This window comes from Triturus cristatus, chromosome 1_2 (assembly GCF_964204655.1).
Source record: "Triturus cristatus chromosome 1_2, aTriCri1.1, whole genome shotgun sequence".
In the NCBI taxonomy this organism is placed as follows: domain Eukaryota; kingdom Metazoa; phylum Chordata; class Amphibia; order Caudata; family Salamandridae; genus Triturus; species Triturus cristatus.
This window is the reverse complement of record NC_140580.1, coordinates 789,397,914-789,423,667: the sequence shown is the minus strand read 5'-3', so window position 1 is coordinate 789,423,667 and position 25,754 is coordinate 789,397,914. Positions and strand designations below refer to the sequence as shown.

The 25,754-nt window shown below is 46.4% G+C and overlaps 1 protein-coding gene across 1 annotated transcript in view; it reads left to right on the top strand.

Moving 5' to 3' along the window:
* The window catches only part of LRRC47 (leucine rich repeat containing 47), a 189,694-nt gene that overhangs the window by 107,524 nt on the left and 56,416 nt on the right, over positions 1–25,754 (top strand). Inside the window, exons 5-6 of the mRNA XM_085608859.1 lie at positions 9,763–9,865; positions 15,625–15,714. Of these exons, the coding sequence (XP_085464985.1) occupies positions 9,763–9,865; positions 15,625–15,714 (193 nt within the window). The remainder of the gene's footprint in view (positions 1–9,762; positions 9,866–15,624; positions 15,715–25,754) is intronic.

Genomic DNA, 25,754 nt, shown 5'->3' with positions numbered 1-25,754 from the left:
GAACAACAATCCTCTAAGTGCACTCAGATAATTGAGCATTAGAAGAAAGCCAACTCTGAAAAACTCACAAAATACCTTAAATGATAGGGCATCTGATGCACTATCTGTTCCAGGTTATTTCTGGATTTAATGATTCTTATGTCTGCTCTTTACGGCTGAGATCTGTATTTGCAGCCCTGATATAACTTGGTTCTTAAGACAAAGTGACTCAGGACTCTTTACGCTTCAGACACAATACAGTGGTTGGGTCTTCAACACACTGGGGGCTAAGAATGATATAGTTGGTCAAGGACCCTTGCCCTGGTTGGTTTTTGAGCTGGATGGCAAAGTGGCTTCCTGCCTTCCGACCTCTGTGATATTATCAAGCATGTGGAAAAAAGAGCTTCTCCTTCTGTCCATATTCTACAGTGGAGAATTTTGAATTTCTTTTGACCTCAATCAGGAGACTGGTTTTAGGTTTACATTCGGTGAATGACATAACATAGCCTGGCACAGAAACTGATAAGACATAAGATATGTGCATATTTGAGTTTCCCACACACAGACTTGTGCCAAAGCCAGTCAGGCTCTATGTGGATTCAGCATTCATTTGTCCTCAACTTTTGCAGACTGTTGCAAACCTGACATGGCCAGTGTTCAGCATCACCATCCTCCATTGACAAGTCTTAATTTGTGCAGTTGGAAGCATCCTCTTTTTTTTACACTACCTCCATCTCATTTGAAAGCTATACTTAGTGGGCCTAAACTCTAGCATTTCTTGGTGATCTGGGACTGACATTGAAAGAATAACTTTTCAGAATCAAAATCAGTGCAATATTCTAAATATGTTAACAGGCTCAGAGTTCTTTACAAGTGGAGGAAATTAAGGTGTTGGCCTCAATTGCAAAATGTGCTACAGTTGTGTCTGCGCATTTCTTCCTAAAATATTATTGGAGAGAGGTGGAATAAGCAGTATTGGGAAACAAGGGCCACCCGCATGTTACTCGTCATCCGGCAGCAGAAAAGTAAAGTGGTTGTTAATTCTGGAGACTAATGCCTTGTTGCATTTTATGTTTTTTGATGTTCATCAATAAAGTGTCTCCCAGCCTTGACAGATTACAAAAAGACCTGAAACATTATTGCAAATTGTAGATTTTGCAACTCCTTCCTAGTCTTTCAAATGGAAAAGTGGAAAAGGAAAACCTACCTTTTTTTTCATCCAACTAATTGGTGACCCTCTTTCCTCCCCCCAACCATAGATGGCTATTAGAAGGCACGTTTCAAGTCTGTCTGATTCAAGTACTCTTTCAAAATTCTTATTTAGCCATGTTGCTGGCCATACGTTCTCATTCAGTCAAAATGGCCCATCCAGTTTTGGAGATGTTGCTTTCCATATGCTAGGAAAAGAAATCCATCTCCACAGTATAGGTGAACATGTTATTACAGTGCCTCCTTTCAGACTTGACCTAAAGTGGAAGAGTTTCTGAGTTGAATCTGTCTACTATCTACTCTGTTCCAGTAGAGCTGAGGCCAATATTATTGTGTGCTTTAGAAAGTGTTGCAGCCAATCCTGTTTTAATTAAATACAGCAGTAAGACTAGTGCCTAGAGACAGACAAGGGTAGTATGTGCTATGCAAATTTGCTTTTAGAGGTGGAAAGGGAGAGCTAATTCCAAAATTTGAATTGATAAATGGATCATGCATGTTTACTAGAGAAAATGGAGGTTCTGACTTGCCATCTCAATCGTCCAGTCTGCAAATGGATTTACTGACTTCTGTCAAGTGCAAGTCGGTAGATATTATCATTTAAACCCTTCTTTCTTTTCCTTGTAGGCATAGTCAATACTATTTTTTAAATTGCTCTGTATTGAAGTATTTGCATTGACAAAAACAAGACACATATCCGACCATAGTGAGCAGGACAACATACACATGTTGACCTTTGGCATAACAAGTAAGGTAACCAATTTCATTATTTGGGCGAGCACAGGTAAATAACACATTTCCGACTGTATCACATTCTGTGAGAGGTATGCTAGAGCATTACAGAAAAGAAGGCCCTCTAGCATAGTGGAGACTATCACACAGCCAAGCCAGCCATGGGGTGGGTATCGGGAACAATCACCGAAAAGGACACCTGGGGAGTAACCTTTGCAGGGACAGGCGGGTTCACATAGGCAGAATGTGAGCATAGTGGTGTGATGGAGAAGAAGGGGGCAGCCCCTGATTACGGTGGCCACTAATGCCAGTCCGGTTCCAGAGCCAGTAGTATTGGCGATAGTCAATAGTATAACTTTAAAGGTGGCTCAGCCATTTAAGTGCTCATTGCAAAATTATGTTTGTGATGGATACAAGGCACAAGTTTGAATCCAAGGCCTAAAACCCCTTTGAGTGCCATTATATCGGGTAAATGTAACAGGGGGGCGTGGCCAAGATGGCCGCCGAGACGGACGCGTCTAGCTGAGGCTCCGGGACCGGGCTTTCACCTCGCCTGTTCCCGGTGAGCCTGGGGGCGACCTACACCATCCTGCAGCTGCCCTGAGGCGCGGGGAGTCCAGCGCTGGTGCTCCGGTACCGGAGCGGCTCTCGGATGTCCATTCCTCGCTGCGGGAGCCGCCCAGACGCGGAGGAGCGGTAAGCAAGATGGCGCCCACTCGGCTCCGCCGAAGCCGTTGAGGACCTGCAGACCCGGGACGGAGGTGACGGAGCTGGGCATTGCGGGGAGGAGCGGCACGGCGAGGAGTGCTGTGGTCTGTGGTGCCGGCCGCTGAGAACTGCCGCCATTACAGCTCATCGCGACTGGGAGCGGACCCGGGGGAGACCGAGGAGCGGCCCTGCGGAACGACCCTGGGAGCAGTGGTGCAGGTGGGCCCACGAGGAGGTGCACGGAACTGGAGACGGCGCCCCCGGGGGAGGGGGGGGGGGGGTTAACTCCTGCGGGGAGGGCCTCCGCTGCTGCCTGCGAGAGCGTCTGCCTGATCCGAAGATGGCGGTGAGTGGCAGTCCGGCAGCGTGAAGCGAGAGGTGGAGCGGCGTGACTGTGGAGTGCTGTGCAGCGGCCCCTGGGTCCCGGAGGTGCTGCCCGGATCCCGTTCTACCGGCAGCGATCCCCTGGGATCTGTCCGGAGCGCAGGAAGGACGGCGAGGGATTTGTGAGGCGCCAATGTCGACCTAATCTCCTGGGCTGAGCATCACTGATCTAGCGGCGGAGCCTGACGCTGACCGCGGGAGAGACTGGTGACGGCGCCGTGGGAGACCCTTGCCACTCGGGCGGCTGCCTCGCCCTCCGAGGTCCCATCAACCCCACCAGCGGTGCGGCCCAGCGGCGGCGTCGGCCGGGGACGGGTGGCGGCGGAGCACCGGAGGGTCCGGGGCTGACCACACCTGGCCCGAATACCGCGCCCGTGCCGTGCCTGCGCCAGCCCTACCAGCAGTCACCATGGGCAAGTCCAGGGCAGGGGTACCGGCCTCCGGAGCAGCGTCGGGGGGGGCCCGGCCGGCACACTTGGGGGGGCCACGGTGGCCGCAGGGTCGGACCCCTCCTTGTCGACCAAGCTGGATCAGGTCCTGGCGGCGATCGAACAGTCGCGACTCTCTTTGGAACAGCAGCTGGGCACCCTCACTACGGACGTCAATCTCCTCCGCGACGACCACCGCAAACTGACAGACAGAGTTACGGACAACGCCAAAGCAGTCGCCGACCTCCAACCTCTGGTGGACACACACCGGGACTCGATGCGTGCCTTGATGAGTCGCATGTCCACCATGGAAGAACGCGTTGACGACCTGGAGGGGCGGTCTCGACGCTGCAACATTCGCGTCCTTGGGCTGCCAGAGGGAATTGAACGAGCTGATGCGGTGGAGTACGTTGAAGCCTGGACTAAGTCGTTCACCCCTGGCGAAGACCGTACGGCCTACTTCTCGGTGGAACGGGCGCACCGCGTGCCAGCTCGTCGGCCGCAGCCTGGAGCCCCACCTCGCCCGCTGCTGGCTAAATTCCTCCACTTCAGGGACCGGGATGCGGTGCTGCGAGCGGCCCGACAGGCGGGCCCATTACGCGTCGAAAATAACACTGTCATGATCTTTCCCGACTACTCACGCGCATTCCAACGCCAATGGGCGTCCTTCCTGGAGGTGAAACGGCGCCTTCGAGCGGAAAACATACAGTACTCTCTACTTTTCCCGGCCCGCCTGAAGATCATCCATGGCGGTGTCACCCATTTCTTCACAGCGCCGGAGGAGGCACACGACTGGGCGGACCAGAACTGCACGGGGGCCCGGCGGAACGGGCGTCCCAACGATCAGCGAGCGACTGCGGGGGGCCGCAGGAGGCAGCGCTCGCGGCGACGAAACCGCCCAGGTACCCCCGGGGGGCCGTCACACACCTTGGGGTCACCGGACTTGGAGCAGATCGTCCAGGAAAGGCACCAGGCCCTCAAAGCGGCGGCGGGCCTTTGCCCGGCCTCCCCGGCAACGGACCTGGAACGGGCCCCCCATGTCTTCACATCAGAGGAGGAGGACAGTGAGGCGACGCAGTCCGGGGTGGATTCGGGGGCCCTGCCTTCAGTCACCCCGCGAACAGCTGACGATTTGATATGAGTGGCTCCCGCCACATGCCTATGCTGACCTAGCGCTCCTAGGGCTCTCCCCCTTGCCCAGGACACTTCACTTTTCAGAAGCATCCACATGGGGGTGGGGGCACGGAGATAGACACCGGGGGGCCTCTGGGAGTCCCGACTGTCCCGCCTTGCGAGGAGCACTAGACACATGCCCTGATGGCACAAGCCGGTAAACTCACACTTCTTACACTGAACGTGCGAGGCATGCATACGGCACGCAAGCGCTACTCCGTATATGCATACATCAAGCGTCACCAGGCCCACATCGCGCTCCTGCAAGAGACACACCTTGCGGCGGGGGAGGTGACGAAACTGCGCAAACGCTGGCGGGGGGCCCTTTATGCCACAACTTACTCTGCATTCGCCCGCGGCGCCCTCATATGGGTGCGCCCGGGGGTTCCCTTTCAGGAATTATCGCACGTAATAGACCCTGAGGGTCGCTACGTTCTATTACTTGGTCGGTTAGACGGCCAGACGATATTACTGGGTAGCATCTATGGACCGAACGTCGACCAATCCAAATTTTGGGACACGCTCTCCAACCCCTTAAGCGCATATGCGCAGGTGCTGTGGATCCTGGGGGGCGATTACAATTGCGTACAAGATATAATCTTGGATAGATCCCATCCGCCCCTCCCCACTTCCCCCATCGTCACACAAGCAAAACGGTTCGCAACCTGGCTGCAACATTGGTCTCTGGCGGACGCTTGGCGGGCTCGGAATCCCACCACTAAACTATACTCCTTCCACTCCAGACCGCACAACCTTCGAGTGCGCCTGGACTGTTTCCTTTGCTCCCCCACCGTTCTTCCTACTGTTCTGGACGCTGATTACCTGGGTAGAACTATATCAGACCATGACGCCCATACGATCACGCTACAGTGGAGCCCGCCGCATCGCCCCCGTCCCCGCGTGGCGCCTCCCTCGGGATAGCCTTGAGGACCCGGTCTTCCGCCAAACCTTGGCGGACCACATTGGCCATTATTTCAGGGAGAACGCCGGCACGGCTAGTACCCGAGCTTCGGAGTGGGATGCCTTCAAAGTTGTGATGCGTGGCACTTGCATTCGTCATATTAAGGGGGTCCGGCGGGTTCTCGAAGGGGACATTCAGCGGACGGAAGAGGCACTGGCCGAGCTCACCAAGGAGACGGATCCCACTAAAGCCGCGCCGGCTGCGCTAGCTAGTGCCGAGACTGCGTACGCCGTAGCAAGCATGCGTCGGTTTAATTTCGCGGCGTACGCTGCTAGGGCCCACACTGAGGGCGATCGCGCGGGTGCCCTGCTGGCGTGGCTCATAAGACAGGACTCGAGTCTCCCGGCCATTACGGCCATCCAGGACGTCCGGGGCACCCTGGTGTATTCACAGGGGCGGATTCTCCAGGCCTTCCACGAGCACTACATGCGCTTATACACGAGCCCCTGCTCCTCGGTGTCGGCTGCCGCCCCGGTGGACTTCCTGGACCGCACTCAGCTTCCCCGCATAGACCGCGATACGCGCCAGGACCTCGATCGCCCTCTCAAGGCGGCCGAACTTCGGCGCGCCATGAAAGCGTTGGCCACCCACAAGGCCCCTGGCCTCGATGGCTTTCCCCTTGACTTTTACCAGACATTCACGCCCCAGCTGGTCCCTCAACTGGAGTTGCAGCTCCAAGCGGCGTTGGACGCGGGAGTCCTGCCTCGATCCATGCGCGAGTCCGTTATCGTGTCCCTCCTTAAACCGGATAGAGACCCGCATCAGCTAGGCTCCTACCGACCCATAACTCTGCTGTCGGCGGATTACAAAATTTATGGCAAAGCCCTGGCAGATAGGTACGCCACGGTCCTCCCACGGCTTGTCCACCCCGATCAGAGCGGATTCGTGCCCGGTAGGCACACCTCCTCTAACATTCGGCAGCTGTTCCACGTACAGGAGCGGTTCCCTCGGGCGGCGTGTCTGGTGCTAGACCTCGAAAAAGCGTTCGACACGCTCTCCTGGGCCTTCCTGTTTCAGGTCCTGTTACGCATGGGCGTCGGGCCCAAACTGTTAGCCTATACTCGGCTCAGCTACTCCTCGCCCAGCTCAAGAGTGCGCATAGGCCCTCTCATCTCGGATGCCTTTCCGATCAGGTGCGGGACCAGGCAGGGATGTCCCCTCTCCCCCTTGCTATTCGCGTTGGCGATGGAGCCGCTGGCGGCCGTGTTGCGCGGGGCGAGTGGGGAGTGGGGCATTCCGATCGGCGATCATATCCATGCAGTATCAATGTACGCCGACGACGTCCTCATATATATCCGGGACGTCACGGCCGATTTGACCCCTATATCACGTATTCTGCATGATTTTGCTGAGGTGACGGGCCTGAGGGTGAACTGGGCCAAGTCCACTGTCTATCCCTTGACGCAGGTTGTGCCCCAGGGTCCGATACGAATAGGCGACGTTGAAGTATCGTGGAGCCCCCAGGCGGTCCGCTATCTCGGCATTAAACTATACCATACGCCGCAAGATATTTACGAGGGGAATTACCGCGTACTGATGGGTAACATCCGTTCCCAGGTCCATTTTTGGAGGGGCCTCCACTTGGCTGTTCCGGGAAGGATCGCCGTTGCAAAGATGATCCTGGTCCCGCGCCTGCTGTACCTCTTCTCCAATCTTCCGGTGGTCCCTCCGCGATCCCTGTTCCGGGAGTTGGATACCCTGCTTGGGACCCTTATTTGGGGCAACGGCCGCTGGCGGATAGCCCTGGCGAAACTGCAACTGCCCCTCGATCAGGGTGGGATGGCGGCTCCCTCATTCGAGGCGTATTTCCTTGCCGCCCAACTGCAGTGGGTGTCGCGTTGAACGGCAGGCCGGGCGCAAGAGGAGCTGATCGTGGAGGCGGGGCGGATCCCGGTCCCAGCTGTCCACCGCATGCTGCTGCCGGGTGCGGCACCGCCGTTATCCCGGCCCCTTCAGGTCATGACGGCGCGCGCCTGCCTGGCGCGCCTTCATCGACTTAGTCGGGGTACTCCCCTGTACTCTCCACTGCTACCGTTGGCGGGGCTTCCCAGGGGCCGGGCATACTACACGGAGCAAATGATGCGGGTATGGACGGAGCACACGGTAACGGAAGTGGGGATGCTGTTCTCCGGTGAGAGTTTGCAGCCCTTCGAGGCACTAGTCGGGGACTTCGAGCTACCCGGGGGACAATTCCTCCGGCACAGGCAGCTCCTCACGGACTGTCGCAGGCAATGGGGTGGGATCGAAACGGAGCCCCCCACACACCCGGTCATTCATGCGATACTGCAGATGGGGCCGGGTCGTCATCTCGTCACGTGGATCTACAAAGCGGTGAGATCCCTGCAGAGCCCTACCCTTGCGACCCTCCGGGAACACTGGGAGGATGACTTCCAACGGCCTCTGCACGACAGGGAGTGGGCCAGGGCCCTGGAATACACCAAGAAAGTGTCCCGCAATTATCGGTTCAAAAGCATACAGCTGCATATCCTGCACAGGGCGTATTTGACCCCCGAAAAGCTGCAGAAATATTTCCCCGGCGGGGTGTTTGGTTGCCCTAGGTGCTTAGAGCCCGCTGCCTCGTTTAAGCACATGTTCTGGGACTGCCCGACGCTCTACAGTTACTGGCACGCTGTTCACGCTGCCCTACAAGCGGTCACAGGGTTCCGGGACCTAGACACATGGGAGGCGTGTGCGCTGGGTATTCATGCACGACACAAGTCACAGAAAGTGGAACGGAGGTTCGCCTTTTTAACGCTGCTCCTTGCCAAACGCTGCATCGCGATGCATTGGAAGACGCCGGGGGGGGCCCCGGTGGCGGCATGGGAGGGTGCAGTCAGGAAATGGGGCAAGGCGGAGGAGACTATACTTAGAACGGAGGAGGCCCGAGGGATGCGCAAACACCCGATCTCCATGCCCTGGGCCATGCTCTTGCACGCCTTCACGCAGGAAACAGCGGCTGCGGCGCATACACAACCGATCGATCCCCTGGGGGCGCCGGCGACCCCGGAGCTCACCCTGGGAGCGACACGAGCAATCCAAGTACCTGGTGCCTCGCAGAGGCGGGTGTCACAGGCCCCACCGCCAGACCCCTCATAGGCTACGACCGATATCCCAGCCCATCCGGCCTCCCCCTCTCTGCATCCGGGACCAGCCCGACCCCCCCCCCCCCCCCCCCCCCACCGCGTTGATTCAGCTCTCGAGCGCATAGCCACAGGCATTCCTGATAGACGACATAGTGCACCCCCATCCCCTGGTTCCCTGCCCCCAGTTCGTTCATAGTTACCCATTGGCGGCACTTCTCCAGCCCCTGAGACACCATTCACAGGGGTTCACTCACATTGCACAGCGACCCCGCGGCGCGGCGATCAGGGCGCGCTTTGGTGGGTCTTACCCAGCGGCTGATCCCGGCCATGCATATGCAGCCCTCCTTTAGGATAGGGGCGGATGGCCTGAGCGCCCACGAGACTGTGAAATCGGAAGGGCTGCGATTGGGCGCTCTTGCTATGTAAGTCTCTGAATCAATGGCGATACCAATTGTGCTTATGTATATTACCTATAAATGCCAATAAAAACGTTTTTCAAAAAAAAAATCAGGTAAATGTAACATCTGTTCCTTACAGTGCTGTTAAATGGCAAGATTGCAGTAGTAAGCACAACATGATTAAGAATGCATGTAATGCCACTTGTGATGCACAAATACGTTGTCTGTTTTTTTGAGTACTCCTTGTTCGGTTTTTCTCCAACTTTTAAAGCCCTAGCTTCATTATTCCTACAAAGACACGCTGCAATGGTGACATAATGTATTTTTATTTTCTTGCCTTCGCCTTACCTTGCTAACTTCAGAGCAATGGGTCTGTTGAGTCCATAAGGACTACTTTTATGTTTTAATGCAGGTCTGCTCGAGGCTTTTTTGAAAGTCTCTAAAAAAAAGAAGCCCATTCTTTTGCACTCTTAGTATGTTCTACTTCATGTTTGCACTTGCCCTCATACCACTCTGTACACATTTCTTTTTTACTTGTGCATAGTAGGATTTTCCCAAGTACATCCTTCTTTATCGAGAAATTCCGCCTGACAAATTCTCAAAGTAGAATTAATCTTCTTGGTTATTTATTGAGTTATGAGTTTGGTGTTTGTATGTTTGTTTCAACATTTTTAATTTGAAACCTATTATTTATTTTTTCTCTACTTCAGGTACCTTCAACTACTCGATGGGAAGGAAAATTATCCTTGTCTAGTGGATGCAGAAAACGAGGTTATATCTTTTCCACCTATTACCAACAGCGAGAAGACAAAGGTATTGCAGTCTCTTTATATTCCTACTCTGAAAAAAATACCAGTATCACATGGAGGGAAGTCTGTATGAAAAAACTTTGAAAGTCACTGCAGATATTTACACTTCCCTTTTTTCGGTGCCCAATCTGTACTCCAGACTATGCAAAAATGGTTTTTGAAAGGTAAATTGGACAGCTCCTTATTGCCAGCCTGTGCTGCATCTTTTGCTTGCCCAAACTCAAATGTGACATAATCTTTTATGGTATCTGGCACTTACAATTACTATGGATATTTCTTTGCATAAATTAGTGATTTAGCAGACTTTAATTCATCAAAGAAGATGCACATTGGAATACTCTTTAGTTTATGTTTTTCGTGAATCGCTTTTTCACATTTAGACTTGATATTGGGATTCCCAAAAAGAAGCATTTAGCTTTCAAATTGGGAGCGAATAATGACAACTTTTTCCTGGGATTTTTCTTTTCCAGACCATCTGCTGCCCTTCCACTAGTGTCTACTCATATCCCAAATTGTCTGGCTGAAGATATTTCAGGCAAGTTTAGCTTGCTAGTGATGGCATTACACGGGCACTATGGAATCAAAAGGACATCAATGGAAAGGACAAATGGATGTCTTTAGAAAAAATACTAGAAAGCATTTATCCGGAAATTGCCAATGGCAGAAGATTAACAGAGAAGACCAAATTACTCTCCCAGCATATGCATGGAAATGGCAAGTCACTTGTGTAGTGCAGTCATAGACAAGGGTGTAGCTTCGGGGGGGGGGGTTTGGGGTGTTACACCCCCCTTATAAGTGTATTCTACAGTAAATAGTTGGGTACAGGTGCTTTAAGTCTGGCATGGTAAGCTGTTTGTCGGATTTTACCTGCGAGGTTTACATAAGCGTGCAGACAAAACACACACTTGTCTCTGTTTTCAAGGTCTTAAAAATTGTTATTTTATCAAATATTGCGTTAGAAGTGCCCCTCTTAATACACACTCCTCTCCCTTCCTACTGATCCTTAAGGCCCTCCTCCTGCCCTGCTTCTCCTATAATGTATTTTAACCACTGTGATTGTTGGGAAATCTGAAGCCCAACTGCCAATTTTACAGACCAAGCTACGCCCATGTCAGATCCCATTTGAGACCAAAAGCCAGTGCCATCTCTGTATCACAGTATCACACATCACAGTATAGAAGTGTCACAGTTTCATAGCACAGTGTCCCTGGGTGAGAGTGGTCTAAAGTCTACATATTCTCATCTGATAGAAGTGACGCTATTTCCTCATTCATCTGCTAAGAATAGTCGCCACGGTGTAATTGCCATCTTTTACAGAGAATTCCAAATACCTTTATTTCTCCTCTGTCATAAGTCTGTACTCCACTATATGGTCTTGATGTGTCTTAAATGGACGGACAGCATAAGAGTGAAATTATTTGAATAACGGTGTAATTTGCATAATATGCTAATCCTGGTATCTCCCTCACTAGCTACTGCATCATCTTAACTACTGGTCCAGTCTGCTGTCTGGCTATGCATCATCTTAACTACTAGTACAGTCTAATCTCTGGCTACTGTATCATCTTAACTGATGATGTAGTCTACTCAACAAGAAGCCGTTGATGGCAGTTGCTTTCTTGCGTTTCAATCTCAAAATCCTTACAACATGATAGAGAATTGATGGTAAATTCTGAACATGTGAAAATATTAGCTTCATTTCTTGTGGATATTCATTGAAATCTAGATTATCTGTTCTCATTTGCTGTTTCCAATTGTACTTCACCCAATGAGAAGTAGGGATTATATATCCAAATACACACCTGCTTCTGGCTCTCTTATATTAGGAGATGATCGCTATCTGTGACAACATTATGTCATTCTGAACCTAGCACCCCAGAAAACAAAACTATGGATTTACAGTCTGCTTCAGTGGTGGTATTATCCGTGCACCTCAAGGGTGTAACCAGTTTGAACAGGTCAATCCGTTGTATTGCAAAGCTGCTCTGTAAAAGAAAATTAGATGTTTTCTATCCGTTTGAACCTGTCGATAATCTGAGAGAATCCTGCAAATTGACTTTTTGTATCAGGTGTTACCATCGGGAGATTTAGGTTTTAGATTTTGACAATGGACTTGCATTGCCCACCTACACCTTCCCTATAGCACATCACATTTACATCTCTGAGGTACAGATGGCACTTATGTTAAATTAATTTCTAGAGCGCACTACCATTGAAGCTTCTTGGCGCTAAACAGAGTTGAACCAACATAACAGTAAGCATAATTGTATAAAGTCATAAGCATATCTAAAGAGAAATGTTTTAAGATCTCTCTTAAACTTGATTAAAGTGGTTTGAGGGAACAGTTTGAAAGGGAAAGAGTTCCACTCCCTGGAAGCAGTGTAAAAAAAGGCTCTTGCACCATAAGATGACAAACTTATTTTAGGAACCTCGGAAAGAACTTTCCAGCTGATACTAAAGTGTGAGTGAGGTTTCGTGATGGGCCTGACAGTGTACCACATTATAAATAATCGACAAGGTTTTTAATTGACTTTTCCGAGGTACTGGAAGCCATTGAAGCTGAAAGACAACAGGAATAATGTGGTCTTTGAGTGAAAGTTTGGTGAGAAAACCTGCTGCTGAATTTTCAGTCAATTGTCCATCTCCTAACTGTCTCTTTGGCATAGCTAAATAACAAGCATTTGCATAAGCCAGCCCAGAATGAATTAGAGATGGACCACTGTGTTTATGAACCTCAAAAGGAATGAAAGGAAGAACTTTTTTTTAATTAAAGTTTCAAATAGCAATAACAGGTGGAAGTACCTTTGTGAATCGGGGGTTCCAGTGATAACTTTGTATCTAAAATGAATTTCAGGTTTTTGGTCATTTTAAAGGAGAGAGTTAAATACTCATAGTACTAGGCCAGAGAGAAGAATTTAATTTTTTAGTGACATTCTTGGTAATTAGAACCTTTGTCTTTGCAGGATTTAGTTTTAAGATTTATTTTGTCATCTAATCTGAGACCATTTGTAAACCTTCCTGCATGCCGCAGAAGACACCAGAATCATTGCTGATTTAGGAGAATAAGTGGAGTAGGATTTGTGTGTCATCGGTGTGCATATAAAATTAGACTTCTATTTTTTCCAGCAAGAGAGCCACATAGATATTAAACAAAAGTGGAAATAGATTGGAGCCCTGAGGCGTGCCGCAGTTAACTTGGTTGGAAAAGGATGGACCTGAAAGATAGATAATCGATTGATAACGCGCTGTCAAAATGGCTCACTTAACCACTTAACGACAGTTAAATTGAAGACACTTGTGTGAATTTAAAATATTGTAAAATAAGTAAGGAGTACTACAATAAGGTTGAGGTTGGAGTAATAGACCTCGAAGTGTCTCTTGAAGAGTGATCTTCTGTCCAAAGGAATGCTTATGTGAAATATTTTTAATAGCATCCTTATTGATTAGTAGGGCAACGAGAAAGGTGTAAATATACATGTTTGTTTGTGTAAATTTAAATATTATATATAGGTTTTTGTGATATAAATGTTTGTACATATAAAAAAAAGATGAATACATAATTATACAGATCCTGAAAAGTGTATAATAAATACAGAAAAGCCTGCTTTAAAAATTAACATACTTTTTGTGGAATTGAATGAAACACAATATAGATTTTTCAAAGAGAATTAAACTCATAGGAAGGGATAATTGAACTATCTCTTCATCCTATTGTATATTGTGGTTATTTATACGAGGCATTATTATCTTTATATAATTCACCTAACCACTGCAACACTGGCTCTGTAATGACCATGTGTTATTTACACCATGTACCATCGAACAAGAGAAACCCAAGGGTGTTCATAATTTGTCCAAATGGACACGCATGCAACCTCCACCCCTCCCCGTGCTCCCCTGCACCTTGAGACCCTCTTGGGTGAGTAGTGCGCTTAACAAGCCCTGATTGACTGATTGATTGAAATGAAGTAAGAAATGCCTTTATAAAGACATATAGCACATCAATAAAGGGGAAAATACAACAGAAAAAAGGCCAGCAACCTTTAGGACTTAGAAATGTTACATGTGACTACAGTAAAGATAAACAAATTATGTCACATATTGTAGAAAGTACCAATGCCCACATATTAAATTATATATCAATGTTAGGGGTCATGGTATTGTTCGTCGACAATGTTTCAATCCCATCGAATTGTATTGACTAGATAATCATAACAGTTTGAAAGTTATCAACAGTGCTACCCAGGGCTCTTACTCGAAGGCAGTTGTTTGGGTTTGATCACATTGGTGTTACTGACTACAAAAGTGCCCCTCACCACTTAGGTACATTTTAACCATGCAGCCTTTGAGCACTGCCTTGAATTCTGTTCTTCAGGGGTTCTTCTCGAAATGCTTTTTTACTACAAATGCACTCCTTGTTATCCCCTTCCAGCACTTTGCATGGGGGAGTGTGAAAAACAAATTCTGCCAGCTTCTTCACAAGTTCTATGCAAGTCCCTTCATGTCCCAGATCCATTTTCCTTTTGAGCTCACGTTTGTCTCTTGATACTTCGTACGCGTGATGCTTGTTGGTGGCAAAGAGAAATTTCCAAAGAGGTCAATAAAAAAAAAAAAGGAATCTCTAGTGACCCTTTTATGATCCTAGCCTTCGCCAATGTGTTTTTCTCTGTGTTTTTGATTCTATGCCTCCGTACACCCCAATTATGCTTTCTAGGGAGCATTTCATATCGTACCTGAAATCCTGGGAGTGAATCATAAACTGTGCTCAATGAGTTGCTACAATTTCATGAATTTAAATGATTGTATGAGATGGTTCTTTTCTGATGACTTCTCGCCATAAAAACTTAATTTTGGCGACTCATAAATTGATTTAAAAAAGCCTTTATTGGGAACATTTATATTATAAGGAATGTTTTGAGAAATTGCTTAAGAGAGTGGCTTACTTTTACCCGGTGAGGAGAGGAGGGAGCTGTAAAGTAAATTTTCTTCCACTGACACCATCTCTTCCTGCTTTTGTGATTTTGTTCAAAATACTGGTTTGCTAAAGACCAAAAGGCAGTTTGCATATTCTTTTCTGTGGAATTCTCATTGGCATTCTTTAGCTTCTTTTAATTTGAGCGCAATAGCACATCAAATTCCTTTGATCAATCATTATTTTATGAGGTAATTAGTAGAGTTGTAAGAAAATAATTTCAATGAACTTCACTTACAGTTACATTTGTAGCAAATAAAAGTGGTTGAAGTGAAGCAGAACTTTTGTTGACAGTGCAGCTGTCACCAGACAATTATGTGAGCAATAATAGAAAGGGGGTTTTGCTCCACCAACATGCTGGGAGCCAAAAGTACATGTTTTGGGTTGGGCAGAAGTTTTGTGCTTCCCCCCCCAAAAAAGGGCTTGCCCTCCACACCGCTGTGATTATTTTAGTTTATCTAGATGCCCGAGTTGGACTTGAATGGGCACACATATGACATTTTAATGCTATTGAGGTGTCTTAGATAACTAAATGATCTTTTTTTCCTTTGGCAGCAGCACAGATGGGAGGGGGCAGTCATTAACTTACATGGATTTTTAGGTCAGGCTTGACAGTGCAAGTTTCACCAGAACTTTTAACCTGCATCAATATTTTACAGCTTCTTCTCAAATACATACTAATTCCCATGCTAATTACTTGTAATGCCTCACATTACTATACAACATTCTTTTAAAGCCAAAGCTAATGGCATTGCCAACGCTTGTTCTTATATGTGAAATGCTTTTTCTAGATCCGGAAATCAACCACTGACCTATTTGTGGAGGTGACGAGTCCCACCAGCTTGCAGATTTGTAAAGATGTAATGGATACCCTCATCCTTGTGAGTATTTGACTCTATTGTGTATGAGTCTTGTCTTTGTTTCCCTTTGTGTCTCTGTAAACTCTGACTAGTGATGGGAAATGTTTGCTTAATACATGACCGCAAACTAAGATTCTGAGAATAAATCATAATATATGCTTGTCCTTTTTTGCACAACAATTATTATAGACTTCTGAAGGGAGATAGTGGAATTTTTTTTCCACATCTCTAACAGTTCAGGATTGCGGTAGACCGGAGGCCTCCATGGTCAGTGCAAAACTTAACTTGCACTAATCTGTTAAGATCAAGATATGGAGCAGGAGAGCTGCTGAAAGATTTACCTTGGCATGCTGACAATGTTGTGAAACATTGATTGCAAGAGGAGCAAGGCCTGGCAAAGCCAATATATCTTGCCTAAGCTGGAACTATTGACTCTACCAATGTGTTTTAGCCATGTTGAACTCTAGCATTGCGGCTGTTCTGCATGGCTAAATGTTAGTGGCGTGGCGTAGAGGAGAGTGGAGTGGAGTATTGTAGAGCTGTAGAGTGGAAGGAGTGTCATGCAGTGTCCTGGAGTAGAGTGGAGTATGGTGGAGTAGAATTTAGTGTCGTGAAGTGCTGTAGAGTGGAGTGGTGTTGGGGGTCATATAGTGGAGTAGAGTGCAGTGTCGTAGATTGGAGTGGTGTTGAGTAGTAGAGTGTTGTAGAGTGGAGTAGCATAGATTTGAGTAGAGTGCTTTGTAGAGTGGAATGGCATAGAGTGAAGTAGAGTGTCATAGAGTAGAGGGGCGTAGAGTGTTGTAGAGTGAAATATTGTGGAGTAGAGGGTTGTGTAGTGGCGTGGAGTGTCATAGAGAGTCATGGAGGGTCAGAGTGTGGAGGGTCATAGAGTGTCATTGAGTGGAATGTCCGAGTGGGTTAGAGGGGTGTGGAGTGTCATAGAGTGGGGTGGTATGTAGTAGAGTGGCGTAGGGTGTCGCAGAGTGTGTAGAGTGGATTGGTGAAGAGTGCAGTAAGTAGAGTGATGTACTGTGGAGTAGAGTGTCATGGAGTGTAGTAGAGGTAAAGGGCATAAAGTAGAGTAGAGTGAAGGTACGTAGAGCCACACAGCATGGAGTAGAGTGGCCTAGAGTTGAGGGGTGTACTGTGTCGTAGAGTGGTCTATTGTGGAGTAAAGTGCCATAGACTTGAGTGTCGGAGAGTGGAGTAAAGTGGCGTGGAGTGTAGGAGAGTGGAGTGGCATAGAGCGTCATAAGAGCAGTAGAGTGGCCTCGAGAGGAGTGAGATAGAGTGGAGTTTCCTAAAGGGGAATGTCGTATAGTTTAGTAGAATGGACTAGAGTATAGTGGAGTAGAGTGGGGTAGAGTATTATGTCGTGGAGTACAGTAGTGGGGCAAGAGTGGAGTAGGGTGTCGTAGAGTGGAATAGAGTCGTATGTTGTGGACTAGAGTGGCAGGTCATACAGTGGAGTAGACTGGAGTAGTGTAGAGTGGAGTATGCATGATGTGGTAGGGCACTGCCATTAAACACAACACATTTTCAATTGAAATTATAATTACATATGCTCAGGCGTACATAATGTGTGAGAATTGGCATCACCCATTGTATTGATTTGTTTTGACCGGTCTTTTAAATGTGGCTTTACTGTGAAGATTTTATGGACTATGTGAATACACCATTTTCTAGGTCCCTTTATATCAAATTTAGACTGGAGATTTTACCAACTGCTTCTTTTACCTCCTCTTGGAGGAACAATGGTAACACCTCCAATATTTGCCCCATGAGTTGTCTGTCTATTGAGGATGACAAGCACCAACTGTTTTTCTTTAGTGCATACACTTAACAGTATACTCAATTGGTTATCCCGCTGTGCCGCCTCCTTGGGCTTGGCGACAAGCATCATGCCTTGAAAATATGTAGGGCAGACACTAGTAGCTGTGTTTGTTCGGTTGCCAGCTACCTAAACTCCATATGGTATCTCAGGATAAGAGGTATCACTTCCCTAACCCACCATGCACTTTAAGTAAAATTTGGATTATGGCTCCTTTTATGTGATTTCAAGTAATTTTTTATCTCAGCACATGAACAGTTGATAGATTATAGGGTTTGACAAAATGGCCCTACTACGTTTTCTCTTAGGTGGAAGCAGAAATGTCCTTTTAATGAATTGAGATGTTTACAATTTATTATGTTTTTAAACCTATGCTGCTATATGTACTTTTATGGGTTTTCTTAACCAAAATAAAGACAATTTATGATTTGTTTTGATCAAATTAAAATGTTTGTTTCCAGCACACTTCAAAATAACAAAAAGTGCTTAATTTGTGCTTTCCTAATTTTAATATATTCTGTAATATATTCACAGTTAATTTACACACTTATAAATGTTGTGTGCTAAAAATAGTCCTCATTAAGTAAGTAAAATACATTTGTGAAGCGCACAGTACCCACCCAGAAGGTGCAACAGAGGCAGGTAGAGCAAAAGAAAAAGATGAGAAAACACTACACAGAACAAGCATTTGCAATGCAATAGGTCTCGCATGTACGCGAGTTTGAGCTATTGACATTGCAAATGACAATGCCTTTTATTTTTTTTCGTTTTCAAAACATAAATAAAAGGCATTGTTATTTACAATGCCAATAGCTTAAACCCGCGTAAATGTGAGACCTAATGCATTGCAAATGCTTGTTTTCTTTATTAGCCTTCAGACTAGTCCAGAAAAAACGTTTAATGTTGAATTTGCCAATCCATACCTTAACCACAGGCGAAATCTAGCTCTACTCCACAACAGCTGATCGAGAGCTGATTATCACACAGCACCAAGGGCATAACTACCGAAGAACAAACAAGAAGACACCCACAAGCAAGGGGGCTTTTCTTCAAGTCGTTAATTACTCTCCATTTTACACAACAAAATTACACTTGAATCTGTTCCATACAAATACTATTTAGCCATTCTTCGCAATGTTTTCCCGTCTCGTGAAGCCACAATAACACTTCAAAAATAGGATGTTTTTGAAAACGTTAGTATGTTTTACTACTTTGAACAAGGTAAATATAATGTGAAAGAGAATCTACTTTCGAATAAGGATATACTTTTCATTAGGCGTTCACAGTCCTGATGTTTTACGTTTTATTAATTGAAAATGCAGAGATATTAAACAGGCAGATGTTTTCATGCGCTTTGACGTAACAATCATTTAAAGACTATACATATATTAATGTCTTGGTCTCCAAAACTAGTCTGTACATCAATCAGCTTTTTTACAGGCATCCTTGTGTGATGTGAGTACTGCACCCACCACATCTAATACACTAGCAGGTGGCATAAGTGTCTTTAAGAAAACGTGCCGGTGAGATGCACTTCAAACTTTTACGTTGATTAAACGGTCATGGCCAGTGCAGCCAGCAAAAGAGACAGAAAGGGATCAATGTCCTTCCAAACAACATACCATAACATTAGGCATGCATGTAGCGCACAAGCCTACATTTTTACAATCGTTTTCGGTCACTGTAAAAGAGGCACAGTGATGATGCCAGACAGTAACACACATTTTACCTCCACTGTTGGGCTTGATAAGTAACGAATTTCCCAGAAGACGATACGTCGGACTAACACTTGAATCCGCCTTATAATGTTCCATTTCTTGATGTAGTCACGCAGCAAAGGCAGTGTGAAACAACGAGACACTCTAAGAACTTGGAGCCGCAATAATAACAAGCAGCAGTGAAAGCGATCGCGAAAGTGAAAGCGATCGCTATTGTAAAACAAACAAGCCCGCGAGTGGTGCGCGCGCGCGCCACAGCGAGACATGTGGTTTCAATTATCGCTCCCGGGTCTGGGCACAATAGTTGAAACCACACGGCGGCGGTGCGGGTAACCGACACCAATAGGCCATGAGCGGAGCAATGCGCCCGCCTTTGGCCAATTACATGCTGTCTTTGTTAAAAAGACGCACGCAAAGCCCAATAGCGTGTCCGAAAAGGAAAAGAACACGCACGAGCGGGTGCGACTCCTAGGTCAGTTTTGAAACACCCTACAAGAGGACTCTTGCAGCGCGAGCAGGGCTGCGCACCAACGCTAGGCTTGAGACCTAAAAAGCAGCCCCCTTTCACTCACCTAGATTGTCAGATAAAGCTCCTCACTTTGAAGTCAGAGAAAGAAAAGTTAACACCAGGCTCCCTCGGAAGACAGAGCCTCACATTTGACCTCTGCCTTCGAATGCACATCAAATGCGACAAGATAAGAACAAAATTTAAAGGCCTGTTAACAGAAAGTGATCACTTGTGGAAGAATACAGTAAATAGGAAATGGTCCATAGGAGTAACAAAGACATGCTGGACAGCCCAAAACAAAGCCAGCAAATGAAAAGCAAGCAAATGTGAGATGTGAAGCGCAAAGCCAATGGTAAGCAATAAGTTGAATTATTCGCCAGGGAAGCTTTCAGAATGCCCCCAAGATATCTTTAGCAAACCAGATCGCTGTGCTATCTGGTAGGCTTCGACATAAAAATTGTGCCCTGTCCGGGAAAAGTTCGAGAAACCCTGTTGTATAACAAAATTCTTGTAAACGTATTGAAAAAAACAGCCTTTTCATATTAAGATGACGAAACAGATTTAAATATAATGTGGGGGAAAATAAATCATTTGCCCTCCACCTCAATATTTGTTAAAAATGTTGCAATCTGAGTGTCGTAATGTCTAGTGCTGATTAAACCAGATACTACAAGTAGGTTTATAACCGAGGATGGCTGGATACCGGTTTCGCATGCAATGTATAGGTGCGCAAAGAATATTTACATTTCAGGTTTTTGTCCTTAGGTCTTTTATAAATGTATTCTCTGAAAAAAACAAGGGTTAAAGTAACAATTTAATGTGGTGAATTTCTCAGTGACCACATTAACTATCATTTGAGATGAGGTCAGTGATGTCATCAATGATGTCATGGAGCATGTCATGAGTGATGTCATATGTGAGGTCGTAAGTTGTGCATGGCTGCAAGTTAAAGTTAGTGCTGCTAAATATAACTGCCTAATTTCTGTGTTTTTTATTTAGTTTAAAATGTTAATGTTGTCACTGGGAAATTCACCTATGAAGTTACTTTAACCTTTGTTTTTTTCTGTGAATTTCTAAAGTTAAACAAGCATTAAAAATGCAATAGGTCTTGCCTTTCATTACGTTAAATCCATTTGCTTTGCTATACAATTCCATTAGCAAAGCAAATTGCTTTAACTTAATCAAAGGCGAGACCTATTACATTTTCAACGCTTGTTTATTTGTTTATTGTTGCAGTTTTATATAGCGCTGACTCGACCCGATCGTATTAGAGCATATACATGAAAGTGTAAATACATCTGCGGTATAATAGCAATGGAGGAGGTGGGGATGGTATGAAAGAGACATTTAAATACATCAGGGGTATAGAAGCATTCGAGGAGGGAGAGGGGTGGTGAGAGAGATATTTAAATAAATCAAAGGTATACATGGAGTACTCAAGTGAGATTAGAGGGACACTGGGGTATAAAAGCGATAGAGGACAGCGAGGTGTAACTGGTTAAAGATTTTCACATACATGAGAGGTATAAATGGAGGACTGCAGTGATATGAGAGGGGCATTAAAATAAATCTGCGGTATAAATGCGGTGGGAGGTAGTATGCGAGAGACATTTAATACATCAAGGGTATACAAGCAATATACGAGGGACAGGTATGATGGGCGAGAATACAAAAGAGGTATAAATGGAGTACAGCTGGAACAGAGGTGATATGAGAGGGGCTTTTAGATTCAGTTGCAATTAATTACCAATCAATTGCAATAGAAGAGGAAAGGGATAATGTGAGAGAGACATTTACACACATCATGGGTATAAACAGTATGGGAGGGAGTCTAGAGCAACTGTTTATAAAGGGTGGGTGTAGATGTAATTGAGGAAGGAGGGGTGGTCTCGGGAAAGTATTCAAACACCTCAAGGAAAAACATCAAGGAGAGAAATGAAGTGCTAGATGAATACAAGTACAACACAATGCAGTGGAGGAGGGAGAGAAATGATCAACGAGAGACATTCAAGGACACAAGGGGTGTATGAGCAAAGAAGCTGAAGGGAGTCGGAAAGGAAGAGGGAGCCGGACTCGCTGACGTGTGAATGGAGACGGCCGGCAACGGCTTGAGGGAGGAGGTGGGAGTGGACTCTCGGGACAGTGTACAGTTCTACAGACAGAAATGCTTTATTTCATAAATACGTTTTAGTCTGGTTCAAAAACACCAATATGGTAATAGCAAGACAACGACAGTCTGAGCTGTTAATCCTGAATCCCATTGCAAAATCCTTAGACCGGACCGCATAACAGCAGTAAAGCTGTTTTAATAGTAAAAAACGAACATTTCTTCTACTAAAATTATGAAAAGAAGTTCAAATAAAATGATTAACATATGCTTAAAAATACACCAAATAAAAAATAAAAAATTATTCCTGAATCCTTAGTCGCTCTGAGCGAGTTCGAGGCCCGCTCTGAAGCATACGATGGCGCGTGGGCTGCACAAACATCAAAGAACCGCAGTCTGTAGTAAAGTACTTGCACAGACATGCACATTCATTCATCTGGCGAACATGCAGTAATTTCGGAAACCAACAAAAATACACCTAAAGATGTCAATTACTACTTTTAGCGAGCCGGCCAAAGCTGCGTCATCATTTCCCATTCAGATCAAATGTGAATTATTGCTCCACGGCGGCCTAAAACAAATATACTAGAAAAAGCCTCCAGCTGCTTTTGTCCTCGTTGTGTTGCTTCCGCGCCTTTGGAGTAAAAACCATAAGGAACAAACAGCGAGACTCCACCCCCCGTGTGAGGTGGTTACGGTTTGGTTGCACGCAAAGACGTGAAGGTATGATCTACACACTTGCTGTTGAACACCGAAACCCACGAGTTTACAGAAAGAGATAGTCTGGAAGAAAGAGGGAGCCGGACTCGCTGACATGTGAATGGACACGGCCGGCGAGGAGGTGGGAGTGGAGACATTTTCAACTGAATCTGGTACAGAAGTGAAACCAGCGCCGCCATTCTCCCACAGTGTTTAGTAAAGAAAATAGTGCTCACACACTAATTAAAGCATCTCGTATAACGCCGCCAGTAAACGATCCAGTCCCGGTGGGCGGGGCCAAAAGTAGACAGGGCGGCAACAAGGAGGGACTAAGAAGCCTCCTTTACAATGTGAAGCCTGCGTTTAGCCTAAGCTATGACGCGAGCAAATGGGAAGAGGGAGCGGGGCTTCAAGTCCCCTTCCCCGACCGTATTGATTTCAAGAAGCTCTCGGATGCCGAGTGCAGCCAGCCGAGACCTAAAAGAAAAACTAAAGATATTTTTATTATACCCAACTATGATGCTACTTTAACCTTCGCTTTTTTGTGAATTTCTACTTTAAAAAAATAATAATTTATTTTGTATTGTATTGTATTGTATATGGTCTTATATAGCGCACTATCACCCTACGGGTATCCTGGCGCTTTGACAAAACAATTGATGAAATTAAGCTGAGAGGAAATAGGCAGCGGCGGAGGCAATCAGGCTGCTGGAAAGAGCAAGGTCTTGAGACTCCTTCTAAATTCCATCAGGGACTCAAGCTGTCTGATCCTCGGAGGGAGCTCGTTCCACAGCCGAGCACCTGCCACACTAAATGCCCTCCCCCCCCAACCTGACACGTTTGAATCTGGGTTGTGACAGCAAATTGGCGTTGGAGGAACGCAGCTGTCTCGGGGGGGAGATAGCGTGAAAATCTCTCCTGCAGGGGAACCGGGCTCTCCCGTGAGCTGCTTTGTGGATCAGGCAAAGAGATTTAAAAAGGATCCTTTCTCTGACTGGCAGCCAGTGGAGCTCACGCAGCGCCTGAGTGGAGGAGGCGTCGCGTCCGCGGTTTAGCGCCAACTTTGCTGCAGCCGACTGAACTCTCTGTAATCCCAGCAAAATATACTGGGGGGCACCCAGATACAGAGAGTTACAGTAATCCATTCTGCTGAGTACTGTGCTCCTTACAATTAAAAAAGCACGCATATCCTCTGGCTAGAACGGGAGAATCCTGCGGAGTACTCGTAATAGTCCGAAACACACACTGGCTGTTTTGTTCGCCTGTGAATTCAATTGCAAATTATTGTCGAACAAGACGCCAAGATTACAAATGGTATTTGCTGGAACCAGTGGAGCCTCATCTGGAGCAAGCCTAAACTCCAACTGCAGACGGTGAGTCTGATTTAGCGGTGAGTAAAACAACACCTCGGTCTTCTCTCCGTTAAACTGCAGGGAGTTGCACCGCAGCCAATCTGTTGTCAGGCTCATGCAGTTTTGAAATTGCTCCAGAGACACCTCCTGTTTTCCTTCCATCGAAAATACCAGTTGTGTGTCATCTGCGTAGTTTACCAGCTCAACCCCAAACGCCTTGATAATTGCAAATAATGGTTGCAGGTAAATATTAAAGAGAATGGGGCTGATGCTGGAACCCTGTGGTACTCCGTAGGCTACGTGGGATTTCTCAGAGGTAAACGACCCCAGTGTCACCACCTGCTGTCTCCCTGTCAGATAGGAGCGAAGCCACTGTAATGCTCGACCCTTTACCCCCAGATCCTCCAATCTTGCCAACAAGATGGGGTGACTCACCGTGTCGAATGCGGCTGACATATCCAGGAGCACTAAAACCGCAGTACTCCCGGTGTCAGCCCGCATTCGCATGTTGTCCAGCATCGTGACCAGGGCCGACTCCGTCCCGTGACCAGGGCGAAAACCAAACTGGTCCCTGTCTAGTAAGTGATACTCTTCCAGAAATTCCGAAAGAGATCTACTCACAACCCTTTCCAAGATCTTGATTGGGAAGGGGAGGAGGGAGATGGGCCGAAAGTTAGCCGGATTAGTTGGATTTGTGAGTGGGTGTATGGTAGAATGCCTTTATAATATATGTTGTGTGCAGACATTATTTTAAAAAATAATGTTTTTTTGATTGTCATATAACAGGATGTGGTTCAGTTTGCAAAATGTTCCTAAAACGTGCGTGAGAATTAAATATTTAATATCTCATTTAGATTGTGTAATTGCTCAGTTCTTGTAACTCTTATATCAAGACATGTCATCAGCAATATATTTTGCAGATGTCATGACTCTTTCAGGACACTTGGGGGGATCGTAGTGTTGTAAACCTCATTGTAATCTATTGTATTCAGTTATGTTTTTAGCTATTATTTAATGCTAATCTAGAATAAACCAGTGAATGAAAGATGTTCTTTTTTTAAAGTGATACCTCTTCACATGCTGACAGGTATGCATAGTAGACTGTGGGGAGGAAGTACCCTGTTTGCTAACACATCTCATTTGCATGATAAGTCTTTGCAGTACAGTGTAGGGAGAGATTGGCCCTGCTCCTGTGACCTGTGTCTTGGATGATGGTTGTGTGAATTAGGCTGAGAAAATGTGCTTACCTCTCTGGACACCGCTCTATCCAGCATGACAGATGTACAAGTAGGGTCCAGGATGAAATTACCTCTATGCTGAGAGGTCTGTCTTGCATAACAACTATAGAGACTATGATGTGTAAACACACCACGCTGTCAGCTGAGACATCTCTCCAGAGTAATATATGTGTAAAGTAGGCTGTTGGTAGTAGGGTAAAGAAATGGAGTATGCTTTCTGCTAAGAACTGGGTTATGATTGATTGGTATGGATAGTTGAATTACACACTCTCCTCTCTCTCAGACCTCTCCCCATGGGGACAATGAGGCATAATAGGGGGTGCACAGGAACAGACCTCTCCACTGAAACATCTTTCCAGAGTCACAAGCATGTATAGCAACGTGCAAAAGAACTGCTCTCTCAACTATCACATCTCCACCAGTTGATAGCAGTGCAAATTAGAATACGAGGATGTACTGGCCTCTGTGCCAAAACCTCTCTTGAATGTGAGGTGTGTATACCACAGTAAGCACAATTACTGATCTTTCTAGTGAGACCTCACTGTTGGAAGAGAAGTCACTATAGTTGGGTATCAAATAATTGACTTCTTCATTAACCATTCTCCGTA